The 23,005-nt window shown below is 42.1% G+C and overlaps 1 protein-coding gene across 4 annotated transcripts in view; it reads right to left on the bottom strand.

The window, feature by feature from the left end:
- The window catches only part of LOC119172496 (transmembrane protein 50A), a 250,480-nt gene that overhangs the window by 120,713 nt on the left and 106,762 nt on the right, over nt 1-23,005 (bottom strand). For all 4 annotated transcript variants that reach the window (XM_037423623.2, XM_037423622.2, XM_037423626.2 and 1 more), the window contains exon 4: nt 11,533-11,625. In XM_037423623.2, the coding sequence (XP_037279520.1) occupies nt 11,533-11,625 (93 nt within the window). The remainder of the gene's footprint in view (nt 1-11,532; nt 11,626-23,005) is intronic.

Genomic DNA, 23,005 nt, shown 5'->3' with positions numbered 1-23,005 from the left:
CAACGACTGTTAAATGGTTTACAGCCACACTCGTAGCAACGATCGGCCATGTTTTGTCTATTGTGTAAAAAATTTTGCACCAGAAGTAGGTTATCAAGGCAGTGTAAAGGCTATGGAAACAAACAGCATTAAAGAGGCCCTGCCACACTTTTTCAGCAAGGTCAGGAAATGCTGCCAATCCAAGCTCCTAGGATTACGCAAACCAATTATAATGATGCAGTACACAGCCTAGAAATTAAAATTTTCAAGGAAGGCTAGAAGTTTTTCTCACTTCTTTCTACAAATAATGTCATATTCCAAAATTCATGAACATAAGCTGGCTTGAGCATTGCAAGCTGAAAAGTTACCGTGCCTACTACAGGTGACCATGCACATTCGCTGAATGTAAGCCGCTTATTTGAAGAAAGGAAGAAAGTGCCCATGAAGGTCATGTTGCACACGTGACAAAACTTCTTTTCCCCATGACACACCTCCAGGCTTAGCATCCGCAGACTTGTCACGACCCCAATACAGGGTGTGACTAATCTCCATTTATGCTTGATGAATTTCAAAAATATTTGTCACGGCCGATTTGTCAAGCAATAAGTTTCATTACTAAAGCTATTCAATAGTTACTTAGAAGTGTTTCCGGGTGCCTTTAAGCGAAATTACAAGGAGGCGAGTAGGATTTATTAGATGAAAATAAATAAATAAGAACTTGGAGGCCGCTTGAGCTTTGCCTTGAAGAGTTAACCGCGACAGCATAGTTGAGCCTCGTACGCAACACCTTCTGAACTGCTAGCCTGCTTCGGTTCTTGGTATTTGCCTCCACTGACCGTTCCAAAGTATCATCCAATGCCTAGTGAAAGCGGAGTTTTCAAGCACTGACTATGCCATAATTATTCCTTTTGCAAAGGGCCCACTATGCATCTGTAGAGCGACACGTGAGCGTATGCAGCTGTTCACATTGTTGATCACGAGGATCATTAAATTTTTGAGCACTTTGTAATGAGCGGGCCTTCCAAACAAGCACTCGTGGCTTGATTCACATCTTTTGACGCCTGGTGCAATTCTATACTTCTACTGCACAATATACAGTACATCTTATTAATTTGAACTCGGTTATTTAGAAATTATGCTTAATTCCAAGTATTTCAGCGGTCTCATATTCTGCAGTGTAAGTCTGAGCAGATCATTTGAAGCGGCGGTCAACACCAGTCCGATTATTTAGAAAACATTAAATGCCGTGTACCCATTCCCAATCCTTGTTCCGCCGCAAAACCGTGAAAACGACAGCCCTTAAAAGCCACAAGGCAATTTACTGTATTGATACTACTGAGTGGCAACTGAAGTACCTCAGCCTCAATACTTCCAGTACAAAAATAAAACTGTAAAAAAAGTGTCGTGATCAACTGTGATGTGTGCCTGCGGAAAATAACACATGCTTCACTGCAGCATAGCAGTGACACGCGAGCAGCATGTAACAAGTTTCTCGCAAAGTCAGCACGTCATGATTTGCCTATTCTTTCTGGGAATATAAAAAAATTAATGAAAGACAGTCCGGTGGAATTCGCAATTTATGCGAACGTCCGACAGCTGGTTGCTCCAGCAATTTGCGCACTTGCGCTGCTGGCAAGTTTTTGCCTGCTACGCCTACTTCTGAAACTCAGTTTGAAACCTTCATTCATCATGTTCTACAGTCAAAATATCGCAAATTTCGACACGCTGTCTACTATTAAATTATTTGTTTTACTAGAAATAATGGGTGAATTGTTGCATCATGATGTACTAATGTAGCAAGGTGCAGCTGACATGCCGCCAGCACATCACTACTGTATTGCAGTGAAGACCTCTTATCATTAGCTGGCACCTGTTTTAGTTGATCACAATGTTTCTTTTCTTTCCTTTTTGCGATTGCAGCAGCAAGTTTCAGTGTTCCTCCTTGTTTGCAGCAAAACTGTAACCTTGTATTGCTAGAAAAACTCTTGGAGCCGCTAACTAGCCAGCACAGCAAACGACCAGCTCTGATCGTACTTTGAATAATTTCAGGTTCCTTGCATCCCCCTTTTTGTAGTAATTCAAAAACCCGCTTGATTCTCATGGTCCCAGTGACTTAGAATTGACAAGGTTTTACTGTATGATGCGCTAAGAAGGCTCCTCCTTCCACAACATGACAGTCACAAAGTGTTTTTTTTTTTTTTTTTTTTTTCAAAGCAGTTTCAACAAATATTGTGGCTTTGTGGTAGAACGCGTGCTCGCCACACAAATGCCCTGGGTGTGCTCTTCACTTAGACCCGTGCATTTTTATTATTTATTTTATTTGCATCTTTCTCAATTTTTCCATCATGAACAAAATGATTTTTGCGCACAGTGACTCATGCCCATGCTGATGCCCATGCTGATGCCAACATTGATGTCAATGCCTGAATTCATGCGAAACGAGCTCTTTTAACACATTAGAAAGACAGCTCTGAGTAGCTACCGAAAGGGCAAAAACAAAATAAGGAGGATGGCATTTTGATACTTCAAGGGAAAACAGCTAGATCAGGCTGCCTTAGAACGCATAGTGGTAAAGCTAGATTTGGTAAAGAAGAATACAATGCATACACATTCTGTGGGAAGACCAAGAAAATGACAGAGCATGTACTGACTGAATGTGGAGATGTCCACTGAGGTGCACATTTAAGAATGAGCCTGGTGGCGCACAAGTCACCACACTGATAAAAAAAGGGGACACGTCCATTCAACATCCCACAAACAACAGTGAGTCACTGCACACTTTTCACCCGTGTTGTAGGTAGTTAGTTGTTGTTGTTGATGTCTTTATTTCAGACATATGTATGTCTCGGATACAAGGGCAAAAGGCAGATGTCCTCTGCCTGACGGGACCCAAGTACCCGAAAGCACCACTCAGAGCATGGTCAAAGAAATACAATATAACACACTAATAATGCATGCGCAACATTGTTTTTGTACAGAGTAAATGGAATACATACTTGTACAGTAATAAAGAAAGAGTCATAACACTACAAATAATGAAACCACAGAAACATATGACTGGTATATACAGAACTTATCAATCTTGAGGACAGGATAGAAGGTAAGCTTTGATATATGTTTTGAAAGATTTCAGAGACAAAGATTTCTGCGAGATTTCTATAACCTGAGTATGTTTGTTGAGAAGACTGGGAATTAAGTATGTAAGCGCTTGTGTTCCATAGGTGGTTCGGATAAGTGGCATTCTATAATGGACGTATCTTAATTCATAAGGCACATTGCTACTAGATTGCAGTTCAATATGTCTAGAAGGATTAAGCTTAATTTTGTTAAAAACATAACAGAGTAAATGAAACTCATATAGTTGATTCACCTTTAAAACACAGTGTTCTAAAAAGTATGAACCTCTGTGATCGGTGTATGGTAGGTTTTCTACATATCGTATTGCTTTCTTCTGCAATCTTATTAGCCTAACAAGATTAGTTTTAGATGTAGACCCTCCAATCATTATACAGTAGTGAAGGTGTGAATGAATCAGAGTGTAATATAGCTGCCAGTTTAAAGATTTTGGAACAAGGTCTCTAAGCTTGTGGAGTACAGCGAGGGACCTTGATATGTTGGCATGAATTTTATTAATGTGATGGGACCAATCTAAGTCTTCTTCAAAAAAGACACCTAAAAACTTGTAGGAAGAAACACGTTCAATTACACTACTTTCAAATGCAAGCTCAAGTTCGAAATTATTTGGTTTGTTACGTGCTTTAAATACAATACCTTTTGTTTTACTAACATTCAGGTTAAGTTTTATATATGTCACCATAATACCAATTCTTTTAACCATACAATAGCTTGAACGCCTATTTTATCGAGTTGCATGCCAGAGAAAAACACACTAGTATCATCTGCGTACAGACAATTGCAGGAGTTCTTGGGATGGCTATAATATCATTGATACAGATAATAAAGAATATTGGACCTAAAATTGATTCTTGCGGTAAGGCTTATAATTCTTTTAACTGTGATGGGTAGCCATTATAACACATGTACTGCAGTCTATGCAAAAAATAACTCCAAAGTAATTTTAAGGCTACTCCTCGAATGCCATAAAACGGTAGCCTACAAAACAAAATATCGCGTTTAATAGAATCAAATGCTTTTTTGAAATCTAAGAAAAGTCCAACAGTGAATCGCTTTTCATCTATATTAGAAAGTATTTTTTCTTTTACGCTGAGTAGTGCCATCTCCATTAACTTCCCTTGACGATACCCGAACTGCTCTTTCACAAGGACTTGTCTACTGTCAAAACATTTACATAGTATAACGTTTATCAAGTATTCTAACAGTTTAGAAAACAAAGGTAGGACAGATATAGGTTTGTAATTACAGATGTTGTCATAAGGCCCACCTTTGTGCAAAACAACCACTCTTGCAATTTTCATACTGTCTGGAAGAACACCCTGATCTAAAGCATCATTACGTATGTGCTGTTGTGGGGCACTGATTAAATCGGCAACAGCGATAATTGGTTAAGCCTTGATTTCATCTGCTCCTGCGGCAGTACCTTTATTTAAATTACCCAGGAAAGTGAACAGTTCATGCTCACTGCACGGTTTCAAAAATATGGTACTGACGACTGGAGCAGCCATGCACCCATTAATTTAATGCTTTCTATCTTCATTGTGTGACGATTCTCCAGAAGATAGGAAGTGTTCATTAAATTTGTCTGCCAGAGCACCGCCACTGTATTCGACATTACCGAGTGTTAGTTCACTAGGGACATGACAGGTAACCTTGCCCATTTTTTCTTGGAGACAATTACAGGTTTTTTTGGGCAGTTTGAGACTGCGGCAAATTTATTCTTGTAATATTCTTTCCGGGCTTTTTGATGTCAGAGTTTTAGTTGTTTCTAATTTTTTATATTCGTTAAGTAAAACTGGGTCTTTTATTTAATAAATTTGTGAAATGGTTTATCACATGCCTGAATTCGTTTGTATAACTCCCTTGTTACCCATGGATTTCGAGACTTTTTGTTAGTTTTTTTCAGCAATAAAGGAAAAGCTCTATTATATTTGTCTTTTACTAACTCAACGAAGATATCGTATGCAATACTAGGATTTTTTTCATTGTAATTGTTGCTCCACGAGATGCTTTCGGCCATTGATCGAAACGCAGTGAGATTATATTGGTTATAGCTACGGTATAATATTTCTTGTGTTGGTGGTTTTTTTCGTTTGCTCATTAATCTGGGAAAGAAACAAAATATAGGTAGGTGATCGCTTAAATCAAATGTGAGCACTCCTGCTAAAATACTAGACAACTCATGATTTGTGACACAAAGATCTAGTAATGTATCACTCTCCATAGTTATTCTCTATGGTGACTAGATTACATTAAAGCAGTCAAATGTATCAATGACCTCAAGAAATGAACGTCGTGGCAAGCTGTTTTTCAAAAGATCAATATTAAAATCTCCAACTAAGATAACAGGCATATTGAGGGTACATGCATATTCAAGGAGGTCACGCACGAACTGAACAAACTCGGCAGTTTCACTTGATGGGGGGCGGTAAGCACAAGCAACCAGAGTTGCAGAACACTTCACAGCAATAGATTCATAATGAGTACAGACAAGAGAAAAGCCTGACAATACCTCGTACTGAAGATTTTCTTTGAAGTACACAGCAACGCCACCACCTTTACGACTTTTTCTGTATACCCCCTCAGATTTGTGTCCAAAAAACGGCACATCAGTTTCACTTGTGAACCAAGTTTCCGTGTAAGCGAGTATATCAAATCTGTGATTCAAGAAATGCAAAGCTGTCTGTATTTCAAACTCCTTATTTTTCGTGCTTCTAATATTAATGTGAAAAAGCGATATCCTGTCAGTTTCACAAACCAGGGAACTGCGCACCGCTAAATTAAAAGATGAAGCATCGTAGTAAGGCTGCGTGTCTTGTGTTGCTATGAAAGAAAAAAAGTAAAACAGATAAGAATGACAAAGAAACAGCTGCGATCCTCTAGAATATCTTTTCTAGGTCGGCATCACATGAAATTCGTATTGCTGGTTCACCGCTGTGCTTGCGCACAAACAGCTTCCTATGGCTGTGCCAGGCAAAGTCATATTGCTTTTCTGCGGCCTCTGCCCTCATCATCCACATAAGCTTTTTGTTCTGCGCTGTCACATTATCAAGAAAGTACATTGTTAACCTGGATTGCCACATACCCTCTCTTTTTGCCATCCACTGATCTTTTATTACACGCGAGGAAAAACGGACCAGTATTGCTGGGGTTTTGCCACGTTTAGTTGGCAGTCTATGAAGGACTTCCACGTCATGTTTAGTTAACTGAGGCCGCTCTAAGTCCTGTGCAATTGCATTGATCATTTGTAACAGATTTTCATTTTCAACCTGCACAAGCCCATGCACTTCCAAATTATTCCTTCGACTATATTGTTCGAGGCTGTTTATTTGTTGTCGCGATTCAACGACTTCCCGGTAGGCGTTCGTGGAATTGCGTTGTGCCTGGAGGCTGGAAAGAATGCTGCGTACCTGCCGTATACAGAAGTGTCAATCAGGATGCAACGGAAATGAATCTGAAAATGTCCCCTGCTCTGGCTGCGTCGAGACAGCGAACAGTGGGAAAAATAAAAGCATGCCATACCATCAGGTGCCTTCACATTTGACTCCTTGCATGTGCTTAACTGCAAAAAGCCCTTTGATGTAAGCAATATTGTCTTCACAGACCAGTGGCTCGTCGGAGCTATTGTGATGCGATGTTCAGGAACCTTTTCTGAATGCTCTGACAAGAGCTTTCGATGGCCTTCTAGTATATTTGTCAAACGCAAGGTCAGAGTTTCAAAGGCTTGTCTCATTTGGTTCGAATACTGTGAAGCCAGTGCATAACAAGCCTGGTTCCGACATGATAATTGTAGATGTAATCTACACCTGACGAAGCCGACGATGCTTACAAATGCAAGAAACAAAGAAGAACAATTTAGTTGCAAAAGAGGGGAATAACTTTCAGAGACTCGAGGCAAAGGCTACCTTCTTCTCCTTCAGTTGATGTTTGACACTAAAGACCTGCCTCCAGGATTATAGGTGACCTTTCTGCACCTACCCTGCCTCCCTGACTGGCCCGACGAGGCAATGCAAGGCAACAATGTCGTGTGACATCCCCTGTGACGGCATGACGATGTCGCAAATTGTGGTAATCTCCAACATCTTGATGACGTCATATGGTGACACCATCACGTGATGATGAGCATCACCTGTGTGAACACCGCTGATGTTGACAGTCAATTTTCACATCAGATGGGATAATTGGGCGATTTCGTGGCCAACTTGTGGCCAAGGCTGAATACAAAATCAACTTGGTATCTAATACCCCCATTTTTTATCCCATGCGACAACCTATGTACATAAGGAATCACACCTAAATTTTTTCTAGTTATAATGTCCTTATCTTCCATTTCCTTCTGCCCAGCCTTTACTTTCTTTGCCAGTTTCTTGCAGGCTCTAATGTTAACTCATCAGGGTACCCTACAGGATAGCCTGAATGCTTTTTTCTTTTGTATCCTGCAGAATACCCTGAATGGTTCTCTTTTTTGGATCCTGCAGGATACCCTGAATGGTTGTTTCTTCTCTTTTCTTTTTCAAATGTTACTTAGGTATTCTACTTCTTTTTAGAATAAATTTCAGTTGCGAACACGGTGTAAGAATAAGCTAGGTGCTGACACTCTCCTCTTTGTGCGAGTAAAGGGCACAAGCAGATTGTGTTCCCCAATGACCTTGAGCTACGAATAGTTCCGGTTGCTAGTTGAGATAGCACTGCTGTGTGGGGCGCCTGGCATTCCCGTGGCGCTCATTCCGATATTTGCGCGCAAAAGAACATTTTCGCGTAAGCTTTGTGAGCATGGGGTTTTGTGATTTAGAAACGCGTTGCCCTGTGCCTCTGAGCCTTGCCAGTGCATTCTCTTAGCTGATTTGCGCTTTGTGATTCAGTGCACGTATACCTAGATGCTGCATATGACTACGAGAGCGCACCAGCAGCCTTGTCACACGCTTAAAATGGGCAAGTGGTGTTTTGCCCCAAATTTCAAGTCGGGGTATCGGACTTGTATGAAGTGTGTGTCGCTTTTCAAGGCTCCGCGCGAATGGGAGTTCTTGGATAAATGGCTATGGGCAATTACGAGAGCTGACGGAGTCTTGCAGCTTACTGACCATATGTGCGCAAAGCATTTCCAGTAAGAAGCTATCTCCGACACATATAATGCGAAACGCCATACAAATGCAGCGTCCTGTTGCACACAATAAAGAAATTTATGCTCACTTCAAATGTTGTGCCTGCCATTTTACCAAGCTGCCCAAAATACTCGATCGTGCAGTAAAAAAAACAGGAAAACTATTGCCGACTTTTCGAAAGCGACGATATTGCAAACCATCTATTGCTGACTTTTCGGAAGCGACGAGAACCAAAAGGTTCAACTGCATCCGAAGTGCCTGACACGACCGCTGAAAGTAGCCAAATTTGTTACGTGTGAAGGCAGCGAGTCTTCAGCATGGCGATGATGAATCAGCACGGCAATGACGAATTAACAGGCACGCATGCAAAAGGCAGCGCTTCAACTTGAGCAGTGACAGGCTCCTCCACATGAAAAGGAGGATGCTTTTCAACAAGACAATGATAGCATGGGCCTATGCGCTATCGCCTCAGTTTCTCATCACGCTGGAAAAGTAATTTCTTGTTTTAAATTCAGATGAAACTTTTTTTAAGTTGCCTCATCTATGCATATTTGGACCATAACAAATTAAATGTAAAAAAAACAGGGAACAGAAATTATTCTACGTACTATGTCAGTGACGCAGCTGTGTTTTTTTTAAATGTTCACCATATTCACATGATTATAATTACTTTGCCATACTTGATGTAGTCAGGCCAGTTTTTTTTTTTTTTTTTTTTTTTTTTTGTTCTTTGGATGTCCCTAGCACTTCATCGTCACCGTCTTGCAACATTACAGGCGCACTTCCAAACATGGTACTTACAACACAACATCGTTTATTAACACAAAGGCCTTAGATAGCCTTAGATGCCTCATCAAATGCCAAATATTGTTGGCATCCCGCTTCGGTGGCATAAGGGACGAGCTGCACAAAATCTACTCCTTCAGGTAGTGCGGTCATTTTCACTGTCTGATAAGCCCTTGATCAAGCTGAAGTCTACACGGTTCAATAAAATAGCGTGAGGATGACTAATGGCACTGGCCCGACAGTCCCCACATGGGTGTGGTATGTTAACCCAGGTTAGGACTTCGGGACCCAATGAAGTTCTTCCCAAGATATCATGCAGCTTACACTGCTGGAATGCAAAATGGAGTCATCTGCGTGATGCTAACAGCAAGATTGGCAAGGGTAACGTGTCGATTTGAGTTCTTAATTACGTATCTGCTGTGATATATTGGTTGAAAGTTTTCTGATGAAGTTTTTCGTTCATTTTGCTAAGAAAACAGAATGCGACAACAACATCTGCACGCGCGTGCACACATGCGCGCACACACACACACATGCAGGCACGCACCCACCCACATACACGCACAAAATGTGGCTTTGCCCTTGGGCTGGTATCCATATTGCAAACACCTAAAATTTTCTCTCACGGACAATGCGGCTTTTTGTTCTGAACTGAAAATGTCACCAACATTGGCGATGCTGCCGATGCTACCGACACCATAATTTCAATGCAACAAGCTCCTTATTGCTGTTGGGTCAAAATGCGACTGCTTTCCAGGCCAATGTAGCTGCTGTTGGAGCATTTATATCATAAAAACACCATTACAAAATAAACTGCATACAAAATTAGGGAATCAATTTCGTTACAGCTGAGTTATTGATTTATTGACATCCATGTACATGTGTATATCGAGCATAATAAAAAGCGAGGCTCCGGAGAACGCACATCGCAGATCGGAGATCTATACGCAGATCGGATCGCTCCCCAGTGAGCACCTTGACCCACCCTCCATGAGCACCATCTATCGCATCAAAGGGAAACAGCGCAGGCAGCGGCAGACATAATCTCGATGCAGCAACAGCGCAGTGTCATTACCTAACATTGTGGTTGTGAGTCAGCGCTGTAGTTTGTCTTTTCTTTCCCGTCCCCATTTTTGTCGCACTAATATACATTCAGAATAGAGTCAGTTTTCAGTTTGATGAGGCATATAAAGCTCTCACTATAAAACCAATAATGCAGGGCCCAGTATTGCATGATTGACTGAACTTTAAACATGGCACGATGCCACCATGATAAATCAATGCAAAATAAGGTACAAAATCTAGGGAGAAGCCCTATGAAGTATCCCTTGTTCCTCATAAACTGCAAAATTCAAAAACTGATCTATTTGAACTGAAGGCTTGTCGGATAAGTACAAGGCTATTTTAAGATATCGTATAAAATTACAAGATGTACAGATTGAAAGACCTGACATGCACGGTCAGAAGTTGCAAACACTGCAATTGCTCGATGCATTAAAAGATCCACCAGAGTCTTTGAAGAAGTCTGAATCATCCACAGATTGCCACTAGATGCTTCAGGAACACAAGAGAAACATGCTTTTACAGCATGCACAACCAAACCAGCATGCATTTCTTTCCATAAAATTTCTAGATCCAAGGCCTCGTTCAATGCTAAATTACATTGTATTACAGCTTGCCTAAATTTTCTTGAAGGCAATACCACTATGTACATAGGATAAACATCCACGAGTACATTTATACATGTTTTTTCAGTTATGACACCTGCTATACAATTGCAGCACCACCATTTCTCCATTTCTCTTACATGGGCAAGGGCGCTCCTAGTCACAGCTCCTGTCCCAATATCAAACTTTCGGAGGAAGTAAAAGTATTGATGTTTAGGTGTTGACGAGCACTACAAAGATGGAAGACTGCATAAAAACAGTGTTATAGGGATGACCACACTTGCGCCTACTTTGAAAAGAGCCCGTGCGTGGATATTTTTTTTTTCCCTTCACTACATTTCCTACAGGCTGTGATAAGTAAGAAAGCATGTGCCTGAATCTCTCCCAGATACCCAATAGACTGACTCACCAAGCTGTTTTTCGGGCCAACACCGAATCACAGATTACATGGAAGGTTGACACTCATAGTACACACACACGACTTTTTTTTTTCCCGACCCAACATCTCTTTTGCAGCTTGATTACAACCACTGGTACAAATGCTGAACCACTATCAATTTCCGAATGTCCCACAATAGTAAGCATAACATACGAGGTTTTAGGTTTCGAAACCACCATATGAGAGATGCCCTAGTGGAGGGCTCTAGAAATTTCAAGCATCTGACAACGCACAGTACTGGAGCCTCTTTCGATTCCACCGAAATGCAACCACTACAGTCGCAATCGAACCCACGGCCTTCAGGACGGCAGTTGAGCACTTTAACCACTGCTGCACCACAGTGAACACACAGCAACCAGCGTAACAGTAACGAGTGCACATGATATCGATTGTTACATGCTCAGCAAAATGTCTGACGACTCACCTTGTGTCACGTAATCGCCAAACAAGATCCAGCACGATGCAATGAGCGAGCCGAAGCCAAGGGCGAATCCAAGGAAAAGCCACACTCGAGCACCTGCACACACAGGCGGCCACTAGTGCACTTTTTCTTTTCACCTCTATAGAACAGGTCTGCATCTTAAAGATTCCTGAACAGCGAAAGACTTTTTTACAGTAATTTGTAACTTTATACTTGGTAATGCCGAGATTGATTAGAAAAATAATTTAACGCATCGTAAAAGTAAAGCTAGAGTGCTAGAGTAATGCTAGAGTGATCAGGCCGGTGCAATATGAATTTGGTGGTAGCGGAAGGAGTGTGCGTGGTTGCTCTGGTGGACACAAGCGCAGCATTTTCTGTTATGTGCGTTGATTTGTGTTGGTGATGTGTGTTGAGAAAGTGATGACCCCTCACGATGGACCCATGTTGGTTGCTGCCCAGGAGTGTACCATTCGCCCTTCCGCTTTCTGTACAGCATGTGTTTTTATTGATGGTATCCAACATCACATTCAGTTTGCCCTCCTGACCGACTGCTCTCACTAATTAATTTTAGGATGGGATTTTCCTTCTGCCTCCGCAGCTATTGGCTGAGGCCAACACGCCATCCACCTTACTGACACAAACTTCACGCTCAACAACGACACATAGAGGCCACTTCATTTGACAGCTGCGGAAAATACCGAATTACCACCACGTCAAGAGCGAATTTTAACTATTACCTCCAAAGACATTGACCATGGTGACGTCTCGGTCTCACCATCAGTTAGTTGCGTCGGTAAAGACATCGTTCTCGCCTTCGGTGTGGTTAGTTTTCTCAATGGTTCCGCGATTGTCACCGCCCTGAATACAACATCCGGAAAAATTCTACTTCCTCAGAACACCGCGATGGCCTACATGACCGATCCCGAACCTGCCTGTGTCATGCCACTTTATGCTGTCTCCCCCAGCAACCTCCCTAGTGGTGAGCCAGCTTTTTCTTTCGCCTTTACTGCCGCCATAAGCGCCGACTTGAAACCTTCACAGACGCAACAGCTGCTTGCTTTGTTAAAGAAACATGCAAGTTTTTTCAATGTTTACTCTTCAACGTTGGGCCAGACTACCACTACATAGCATCGAATCCACACATTCGAAACATGTGCTGTACGTCGCCGGCCCTGCCACGTGTCTCTTGCTGAAAAAAAAATTATGAAAAAAACGTAGCTGGTATGCTCAAACAGGAGGTAATTCACCCACCATCTAGCCCTTGGTCGTCACACGTGATTCTGGTTCGAAAGAAGGATGCCTCCGTGCACTTTTGCGCAGATTACAGAGCGTTAAACAAGATCACTCACAAGGATCGGTACCCAATGCCACGCATTGACGACGCCCTTAATTCTCTACAAAGAGCGAAATACTTTTCAAGTCTCGACCTGCGTTCCGGATATTGGCCAATTCCTATACACAAAGAGGACGCACGAAGAGAGTGGGCATGGCTGCAGCACAACGGGCAACATGCTGAGCAATCCTTTTTGCTTTGTGCTTCAGGTTTTTCTGGGTATCCATCTGGCACCAGACTATCTCCAAAGGGCATGCGCACAACACGGACCGGGGCCTGCTCTGCAATGGACGGCGGATGTCAAGAACAACACGTGTGACACAGCTGAACTTCACTTCATCGTGCCAGCGTGGCTATCTACGACTGTGACATCACATCACGTGCCGTATTCAAGGGCTATAAAAGCTCCCCCGGTTCCGTCGTTCGCCAGTGGCCATGGCTGCAGCACAACAGGCAACATGCTGAGCAATCCTTTTTGCTTTGTGCTTCAGGTTAGTCATCACCATCTTGCTTATTGTATACGTAGTGATGACCGATTTTTAGTGCTGCTGCCCTGCCCACTGTGTATTCTTTGCTTTCTTAACAGTGTTGTTCTGTTATCAAGGGATATTTTGGCATGTGGGGATATTGAATCAAACCCAGGGCCTCCTAACGAAGATATGTTGAAGGAACTGTTGGAAGGACAAAAGAAGCTTAGTTGTGTCGTTGAACGCGTTCAGGGATCGCAAGTAAAGATTGAAAAAAGAATTTCAGGTTTAGCACATCGTATAGACAGCCTCGAAAAGAAATTGAATGAACTTAGCAGTTTGTCTACCGACGTTAAGAATATGAAGGTGTCAACATCAAAGCTTGAAGAGCAGGTATCAACACTTATTGACAAAGTAGATGACCTTGAGAATAGAAGCCGCAGAAATAACTTAATCATTTACGGGTTAAAGGAGCCCCCTGACGAGAAGTATGAGGACCTGAAAGCGAAAATAGAGCAAGATATTTTTAAGCAGAAGTTGGAAATAATGGTAACAGGCATTGAAACATGTCACAGGTTTGGCAAAAAAACAAAGGCCGGGCCACGACCTGTGATCATAAAATTTTTTGATTACCAGGAAAAAACTAACGTTTTGTCGAGTGCATTTAAATTAAAGAGAAGCACATTGTTCCTGTCTGAAGACTTTTCCGAACGAGTTCGAGAAATACAGAAGCAATTGTGGAAAAGTTCAGAGGAAGAAAGGCTGCGTTCTGTAAGACAAAGCTAGTTTATGATAAGCTTAAGGTCGATGACTACTTGTTTGCATGGGACGAAGGAAAGGGGTCACGCTAGCGGCTGAAGAAAAAATCTAATTGACACAAAAACAAGCACTATGGCACACTAAAAATACTAAATGTAAATTGTAGGAGCGTTCTCAATAAGGCCACTGAATTAGAGGCATTATTACTTTCTCATGATCCTGCTATTGCTGTCTTGACGGACACGTGGCTAAGCGACTGTTTTTGATAGTGAATTTGTTCCGTCTGGCTACAGCGCATACAGAAATGACCGGGCTAGTAAAGGCGGCGGCGTTTGTGTACTTTTCAAGGATAACCTTAAAATATGTAGAATGGCTGATAAGCCAGGAGTAGAAGGTATTTTTTGTAAGGCTTAACACAACGATGTCCGTTACATTATAGGAGGTGTTTATAGGCCCCAAAACGCTCCTGTTGACGTACTGAATGAATTGAAAAACTATTTGAAACTGAATATTAAGCATGATGACCGGATTATAATGACAGGTGATTATAATTTACCTAATGTAGATTGGAAAAAATTTGCCTTGAGGCAGTGCGACCCTTCGGGTAAAGCTATGCTTGATATTTGCTACATTTTTGACCTCCTTCAGCTAGTTGAAGGCTACACAAGAATTTAAGGGACCACTCAGTCAACCCTAGACCTTTTCTTCGTTAACAAGGCAATTACACCTAAAGCAACGACTGAGATATATGCGGGAATTTTCGATCATCATGCAGTGCTATTTACTCTAAGTGACACAGTGTTCGATAATACATTGCCCTGTTTATCTTTCCCTAATTTCGGTCGTGCAGATGATACTGCTATTATAGATCTCCTTTCATTCAACTTTGATAACTTTGCAAATAATGAAACTGATATACATAATTTATGGAACTGGTTTAAGAACATTGTCAAAGAATGCATTGAGTCATTTGTGCCTCTGGGAATTAAAAAATCGAAGCGAAAAAATCCGTGGATTTCTCGGATAACACTGAGGTTAAGAAGGCAAATAAAGCGTCTAAAGAAAAAACGAAGTCTGAACGTAGCATATTCAGAACAAATAGCTAAGCTTTCAGTAAAACTGAAAAATCAAATTCAAACAGATAAGCAGCGTTATTTTGGGGAATCCTTGCCGCATTACTTGACCTCGTGTCCCGAGAAATTTTGGAGGAGCATTTCGCCCGCTTCGAAAGAGTGTGACGTTTTTAATGTCGATGGTATTCTTACGCACGATATTGCTCGAATTGCAAATGCTTTCAACGATCACTTCAAATTGGTTTTTTCTTGTAACAACTCTGTATTACCGATCTTTGAAACTGTTTCGCCGCGAATGCCCGATATTGTTAGTGAACAGGGCATATTGAACCTGCTTGTGAACCTTAATATCATAAAGTCCTCTGGACCGGACAATACCCCTAGTGCGTTCTTAAAGAGATACACTAAATGGATGTCGAAATACCTCCATGTTCTTTTTACAAAATCGCTGCGTGAGGGCCAGGTTCCAAACGACTGGAAAACAGCTAGAGTCAAGCCTATCCACAAATCGGGCAACAGAGTGTCAAAAACTATCGCCCCATCTCGCTAACTTCAACCGTTTGTAAACTTTTGGAACACATTATACACAATAGTATTTCATGTTTTCTGGACGAACATAATATATTAACCAACATCAGCATGGATTCCGGAAGGGATTTTCAACATTGACACAATTGGTATCAACAATACACGCCTTCGCTACTTCAATTAATAATGGAAAACAAGCAGATGCAATTTTTATAGATTTTTCAAAAGCTTTTGACAAGGTTTCGCATAATAAATTAGTATACAAATTAGAAAAATTCTCGGGAATGATCAACTTATTAAATGGATATGGGCCTACTTAAAAAACAGAGAACGGTTTGTAGATTTTAACAATCATTCCTCTCACAGGGTTTCCGTTGACTCTGGCGTCCCCCAAGGGTCGGTTCTGGGTCCCCTTCTATTTATTTTATATATTAACGACATAGTAAACAGTATACCTGTAAATATAAGGCTTACGCGAACGATTGTGTTATTTATTCTGAAATAGAATCCTCAAAGGACCAAGTTTTGTTAAATGAGTCGTTTAACAAGGTTGTTCCCTGGTGCGAGGCTTGGCAAATGTCTGTCAATTTTGAAAGAACAGTGTACATGTCCATTTCTCATAAGAAAAACAAATTAAATTTTCAATACTTTACAAACAATGCCATTCTTTCCGAGGTTCAATCCTAAAAGTATCTTGGGTTATGGATAACAAATGATCTTAACTGGACAAAACACATTAACATAGTAACTTCCAAGGCTAATCAGAAACTGTTCTTTTTACGAAAGACTTTGAAACTCTCCCCTCCATCTGTCCGTGTTCTTGCTTACAAATCGATAGTCCTCCCCATACTTGATTATGCTGCAGTGACCCGGGATCCATTTACTCAAACTAACATTCATAAAGTCGAAAAAGTACAAAGAAGAGCCATTCGCTTCATATATAACAGTTATGGACGAACCTCGGTAAATGAACAATCAGTAAGAGCTAACTTACTTTCACTTTCAGAAAGAAACTGCATATCCCGATTAAAATATTTATATCAAATAATTAATGGGCATTACAAGATAGATATTGGAAAAATTATTTCATTTTCTTCAGGTTACGCCACCGGACAACGCTATGATCGTACAATAACTCCCTTTCGTACCCGCAATAACTGCTTCAAATATTCTTTTTTCCCTAGAACTGTGCAGGTTTGGAATAGTTTAAATAACCATCAGATCACAACACAGTCTTTAACATCCTTTGCCGCTGGTCTGGAACAACAGAGAAAATAATTTTACTTGTGTGCTAGTTCTGTTTTCTTTTCTTCAAATGAGAGTGATGTGTCATCGGTAAAATTTTGTTACGTTTGTTTACGTTGTAAAACGCAAGTGATATTTATTTATTTGCTTTGTGTTATATAGCTGCCTACTAAGTGAAATGTGATAGGCTGTTCTATCTGTTTGTCTGGTGTTATATGCTGATGTTTACGTCTTTTGTACCCACCTGCTAAAATCCCTCCAGGGGATTGCAGTACCAATAAATAAATAAAATAAATAAATAAATAAAGAGAAACAGCCTTCGCAATCCCCAATGGGACATACGAATTCAACGCCATGCCTTTCGGGCTGTGCAACGCACCCGCTACTTTTGAGCGCATGATTGATACCGAGCTACGCGGCCTCAAATGGAAGATCTGCCTGTGCTACTTAGATGACATCGTTAATTTTTCGTCAACATTTTCTCAGCACATGCCACATTCGGATGAGGTTTTGACTTGCCTTGCCGCCACTGGTCTCCAACTCAACACCAAAAAAATGCCGTTTCGCCCCAAAAGCTATCAAGGTCTTGGGTCACGTCGTGACCGAAGACGAAATTCAGCCGAATTCGGACAAAATTGCTGCGGTGCTTCGCTTTTCGCACTCCGAAAGACTGAAGGAGTTACGAAGTTTTCTTGGTCTTGCCTCCTATTTTCGCCATTCTATACGGAACTTTGCATCAATAGCGGCTCCACTGCACCAGCTTTTCCCTTCTGACGTGCCCTTCGTGTGGTCGGAAGAATGTCAAACAGCATTCAACCTGTTAAAGTGTGCCCTCACGTCCGAACCTGTACTCTGCCGCTATGATGAGGCCGCACCAGCCATCCTAAACATAGATGTTAGCAGCCGCGGTATAGGTACCCTTCTGCTCCAACGCGACACCTGTTCACAAGAGAGAGTAGTTGCATATGCCAGTCAAGTACTAACAGTGACCGAGAAGAACTATACCATAACTGAGCAGAAGTGTTCGGCTGTGGTCCGGTCAGTGCAAAGGTTCCGTCCTTATCTCCACAATCGTCATTTCACGATCGCTACTGACCACCACCGCCTTCTGCTGGCTGTTCCAGCTGAACTTGTTTGAACGCTAGGGTCAGTGGATTCTACGTCTATAAACGTTTTTTTCCTGGGCTCCGCCATCTTGATAGCGGGCGGCCCTTTTCTGGTCTAACAACCCATCTGGCATGCGGGAAGCTCGCTGTTTGCAATGAAAGTAAGCGTACGGCTACAGTCTTACCGTTCGTTTTTAGTTTTTACGTGGTGAATTTCGACTGAAATGATGCAGGTTCTTCAAAAAATTAGTCTATAAGACGTTCTGACAATGTTCAAGTCATTGAGGGTCAATTGTTTTATTATACAGTGCGGCGAACGAGTCTGCCTTTGTTGATACTGTATATTCACAGCACCGACTTTCAGCTAAAAAAAAGCGCAGTATTTTCAGGTCTTTCTTTTCCAGAATGAGCAACAGCACTTCTAGAGCCCAGTGAATACCTTTTTTGAGCTGTAGTCATCCGCTTTTGTAATAAGATTTTTTTTACGCTACGCCATCACATTGGCTACTGCTCTTGAATGAAGCCGTGCGTTGGAGAGTTTAGTGGTCAGTCTTTACTTCGTAGCACTGGTGGTTTTTGTTAACTGCTCATCAACTATTGTCTCAATTCTTTCTCAACTCTAAAGGAGTGACCATATTTTGCTCGCTCGTTTGTTTTTACAGGTGTGCACTTAAATACAGCTTATATATCGTACGATGCTGATGTGCCTGCACGTCGTTTTTTTTATTCTTTTTTGAACGCGATATTTGAGTGACTCTCGGTGCCACGGTACTTTGACCTGTAAGAGAGAAATATGTTACGCAGAGCTGTTTATCGGGGAAATATAGTCATCGTTGGAACAGCTGTAGGCTGCATACCTTCCATTCAAAGCCGAGGTTGAACATCAGTGTCGAAGTCACTGCAATTCGTTCGCCCCAGAAAAAGTGCTCTGAACATACCCAAGTACCCGCAGAAAGTACAACGCTTTTCCTGTTTAAGTTCGCAAGCCATAGAAGCTGTTGCTCCTCGTCAACAGGAAAACAATGCAACTTGAGGAGTCCACCGCCACAAAAACTCTGAATCTGGTCATGCACATGGCATATTTCTTCCGACAGCAGTTTCCTTTTTCTGTAGTTGTTTATGCACCCAAAAACCGCATAGTGGTTCCCTGATGACTAATTATTGGCCGTCGTAGCAACGAAGAAAAACAAAACCCGTATGTTGGCTTAATACACAGCAAATTGCTCGATAACACCACACATACCAGCATCAACACACACACTCCAAGTTGCCGCCCGCATGCCAGAGAGGAGTAATGCTTTGGTTGCCAGACCGGACCTCCTCGCCCAATGCAAAGGTCTAAAGGAGTATGACTTCGACATCATTTACAAGTCTGGTAGAAAACACTCATGCTGCTCGCTACCACATACCCAGCTTAATATCGCTCAAAGTCCGGCCCTAACTTCTACCGCAGCGCCCTCGCTCGCCTTAATAAACCAGCTATTCTTTGATGACAAGCCCACATTTCTATTTCGCCAGTTGTCTGATCTGTCCTGTAGGCATATTATGGACCAGCTCTCACGAGCTTCTCATCCCCCTATCATGCAGCGTCATCGTCAACTTTCAAGATTTAAGCTGGAGAATGGTGTTGAGTAGACATGCATGGTATGTTTCTAAGGAGATTGTGAATATCTCTCAGATACATATAAAAATCCAAATTACGAAGATTAGATGTACCTTCAACAATGAAAAGCTCGGCCGAGTAAGATTGCAGGTGCACTGAACTTGGTCACTGAATGGACGTTCAATAGATATACACAGACATAGTTATTTAGTAAATAAAAGGCTTTTTCATGCACTTCGTACACTTACCGCATATAGCTGGTGTGTTATATTTGCAGTCCCATGGCAGTCTTGCTCATTACCACTCATCTGTACTTTAAAGAAAGCATCAAAGGCATGAGGCTGGCTGTATTGATTGATATGCGGGGTTTAACATCCCAAAACTATCACATGATTAGGAGAGACGCCACAGTGGAGGGCTCTGGAAATTTAGACCACATGTGGTTCTTTAACGTGCACCCAAATCTGAGCACAGGGGCCTACAGCATTTTTGCCTTCATCGAAAATGCAGCCACCGCAGCCAGAATTCAAAACCCGCGATCGGGTCAGTAGCCGAGTACCTTGACCACTAGGCCACCACGGTGGGTTGAGGCTTCCCAGATTGTTGTCAGATCACAAATTTAGGGCCAGTCTCACGGTGTTGATGATTTCTTTAAGTATGGCACACCAGCTAAGAGCCAGACTGCAGTGGGAGCACAGGTCTCTAGCACTTGCACCAAGCCTGAAGAAAGTGCGAAGCTGAGAAGTCTTCTTTGTTTCTTTTGAGCTTCCTTTCCTCCTTTCTGTATTTAGTTCTCCTCTATTTATTTCATCTATTTCCCTTGCCCTTTCTATTTGTCTTTCTATTTCTTGCTTTCTTCATGTTTTTCTATTTTTTATATGGTTTTGCTAGCATTACGCCAAGCGACGACAGCCCAGGCCCCTAAAGTGCTTCACACTTAAAAGCACCTTCAGGCTGCGTGATTTTGCGCTATTATGCACAGCAGCACTAAGGCCATGCGTGTTAATTTTACGGTCGTTTGCGTGCATAATCTCCTCGATTATGTAGGTGTATGCTTTACGCATGCTCTAACGTTACATGTCCATTCATGTTCGAGCACTTCCCAGATTTCATGTGGCAGTATATTTATCATTCTAAACGTAAACTAAAGTGGTTTTGGAAGACAGGAATCTGCGATGCATTTGATTTTGTGAGCACGTATATACAACATCACTTGCGACCTTTAGTATTTGTCTAAGAGAGAAGTGCAAACGATGTTAATAATACATAGGCTTTTTAGACTAAGAAAGGCATCTTATGGGAATGTCGATTAGATGTTAATGATAAAAAGACGTATGAATCTCATTTCTACGTTGACAGGATATCAGTGGTTCACCAGGATGGACCAGCTCTCAGGAGCTTCCCATCCACCTAAAGCGTGACTTCGTCGTTAACTCTTGCGATTGAAGCAGGAGAATGGTATTCTGTACCGTCACATCTACCACCCTGATGGTCAACGCTGAGTCCACGACTTGACGTGCTTAAAGCCTTCCACAACACTTGACTGCCGGCCATCTTGTTTTTCAAAAAGCTCACGACCGCATTCGAAGTCCCTTCTACTGGCCTGGTATTTCTACTAGCATCTCGCGCTACGTCGATTCCTGCGTCCCATGCAACCGTCGTAAAATCCAGACACCTGCACCAGGCGGGACTCTCCAGCTAATTCCATGCCCTACAACGCCATTTGAGGTTGTAGGTATCGACCTTTACGGCCCTCTTCCCCTCACATCTACTGGCAAACGATGGATAGTGACCGCCCTAGACCACTATGCAGACACACTGCGCAGAGACGTCTTTATCAACTGCCTCTGATTCGGAAGTTGCCGACTTCGTCCTTCATGCCATCATTCTGCGCCATGGCGCCCCTGATATATTGCTGAGTGACCGTAGAAGGTTGTTCCTGTCACAAGTGCTAAATGAAGCGCCTCTGTAATAACACACAACAGCTTCAAGCTACCACCCTCTGACCAACGGTCCCACCGAGAGATTTCACCATACTCTTGCTGATATGATAGCTGTCTACATCAGTTGAAACTACAAAGAGTGGAATAATCTTTTCTTATTCCTCATCTTTGCCTACAACACAGCCGTTTTCACTGGATATTTGCCGTTCTACCTTGTTTATGGACCTTCTTCCTCAACAATTTTTTTTTTCAACACTGACGTCAACTTGTCTCCGTCTCCCAGCGAAGAATACATTTCAAGACTAGCCAGGTGTTGCGATTCTGCTTGCATCAACGCGAAAGCACGACAGCAAGATCGGAAAATCATCTATGACGCATCCCATCGCCTTGTATTCTACTGACCTTGTGATGAGGTGCTCCTGTTTACACCTATTCGTATACCTGGTCTGTGACATGTTTCAGTCACACTTCATTGGCCCTTACATAGTTATCGAACATACTTCACCCATTAATTATCGTGTGACCCGACTTGTCGTCCTAACAGACCCCCGTCACCGCACCACAGAAATCGTTCACGTTTCTCACATGAAGCCTTTCAGGCGTTGTTTCTGTCACATTGACTTGCTACGGCCAGGTTGGCCCCTTCCATGAGGGAGGAATTAGTGTAAGCATTCATTATGCGCTTCTCATACATGCATTATCATCATCATCCATGTGGGTCTCTTGTCCTTATCTTCACTGGGTGTCACCACCCATCATCATCGTGTGTGTGCGCACTCTGTCTCAGACTGCCCGCGGAGCTCTTGGGCTGAGTAAACGCAGTCTCAACCCAGATGCATAATTAGAGACCGAATTATAGGCAAGTGCCTATTTTGTTTCTTGCGTTCCTATCATTCCATTTTGACATATGAGCATGAATTAGAGGGTAAGAAGAGCTTTAATAGTGTTTTTATGCTGCCTAGAAATGGCTATTTTGGACATCGGTAGCTAAATTCCTATAGGTGCCTATAAATGCCTGTTTTCAAAATCGGTGCCTATATAAACCCTATTTAACCTCAAATTTTGCTTTCAAGTACCACTGAAGTCCAGTATTCATGTTGCCTAGCAAAACTCAGCTTTCGGAACACTGTGGGGCACAACCTATACTTTATCTCATAAGTCACAGTACTATCAAGCCTACAAGGCCTCTTAGCCAGTAGGAAGGTTGATTAGCCTATACATATGCATTCATCCACGTCACCTCGTCAGCGCAGCATCTTTCCAGCGTCTGCTCGCTTGCGTAGGGAGCACGAAGTGCTTCTCTGCAGTGGCAGGATGGTGAAGAACCAATGTAAAACCATGGAGTGTCATAGAGAAAAGTAAAGTGCAGATACAAAACGATAGCCAAAGATATCGATAAAAACAATACAAATGATACAA

Source organism: Rhipicephalus microplus, chromosome 4 (assembly GCF_043290135.1).
Source record: "Rhipicephalus microplus isolate Deutch F79 chromosome 4, USDA_Rmic, whole genome shotgun sequence".
NCBI classification, from domain to species: Eukaryota; Metazoa; Arthropoda; class Arachnida; order Ixodida; family Ixodidae; genus Rhipicephalus; species Rhipicephalus microplus.
This window is presented reverse-complemented; position numbering and strand designations above follow the sequence as displayed.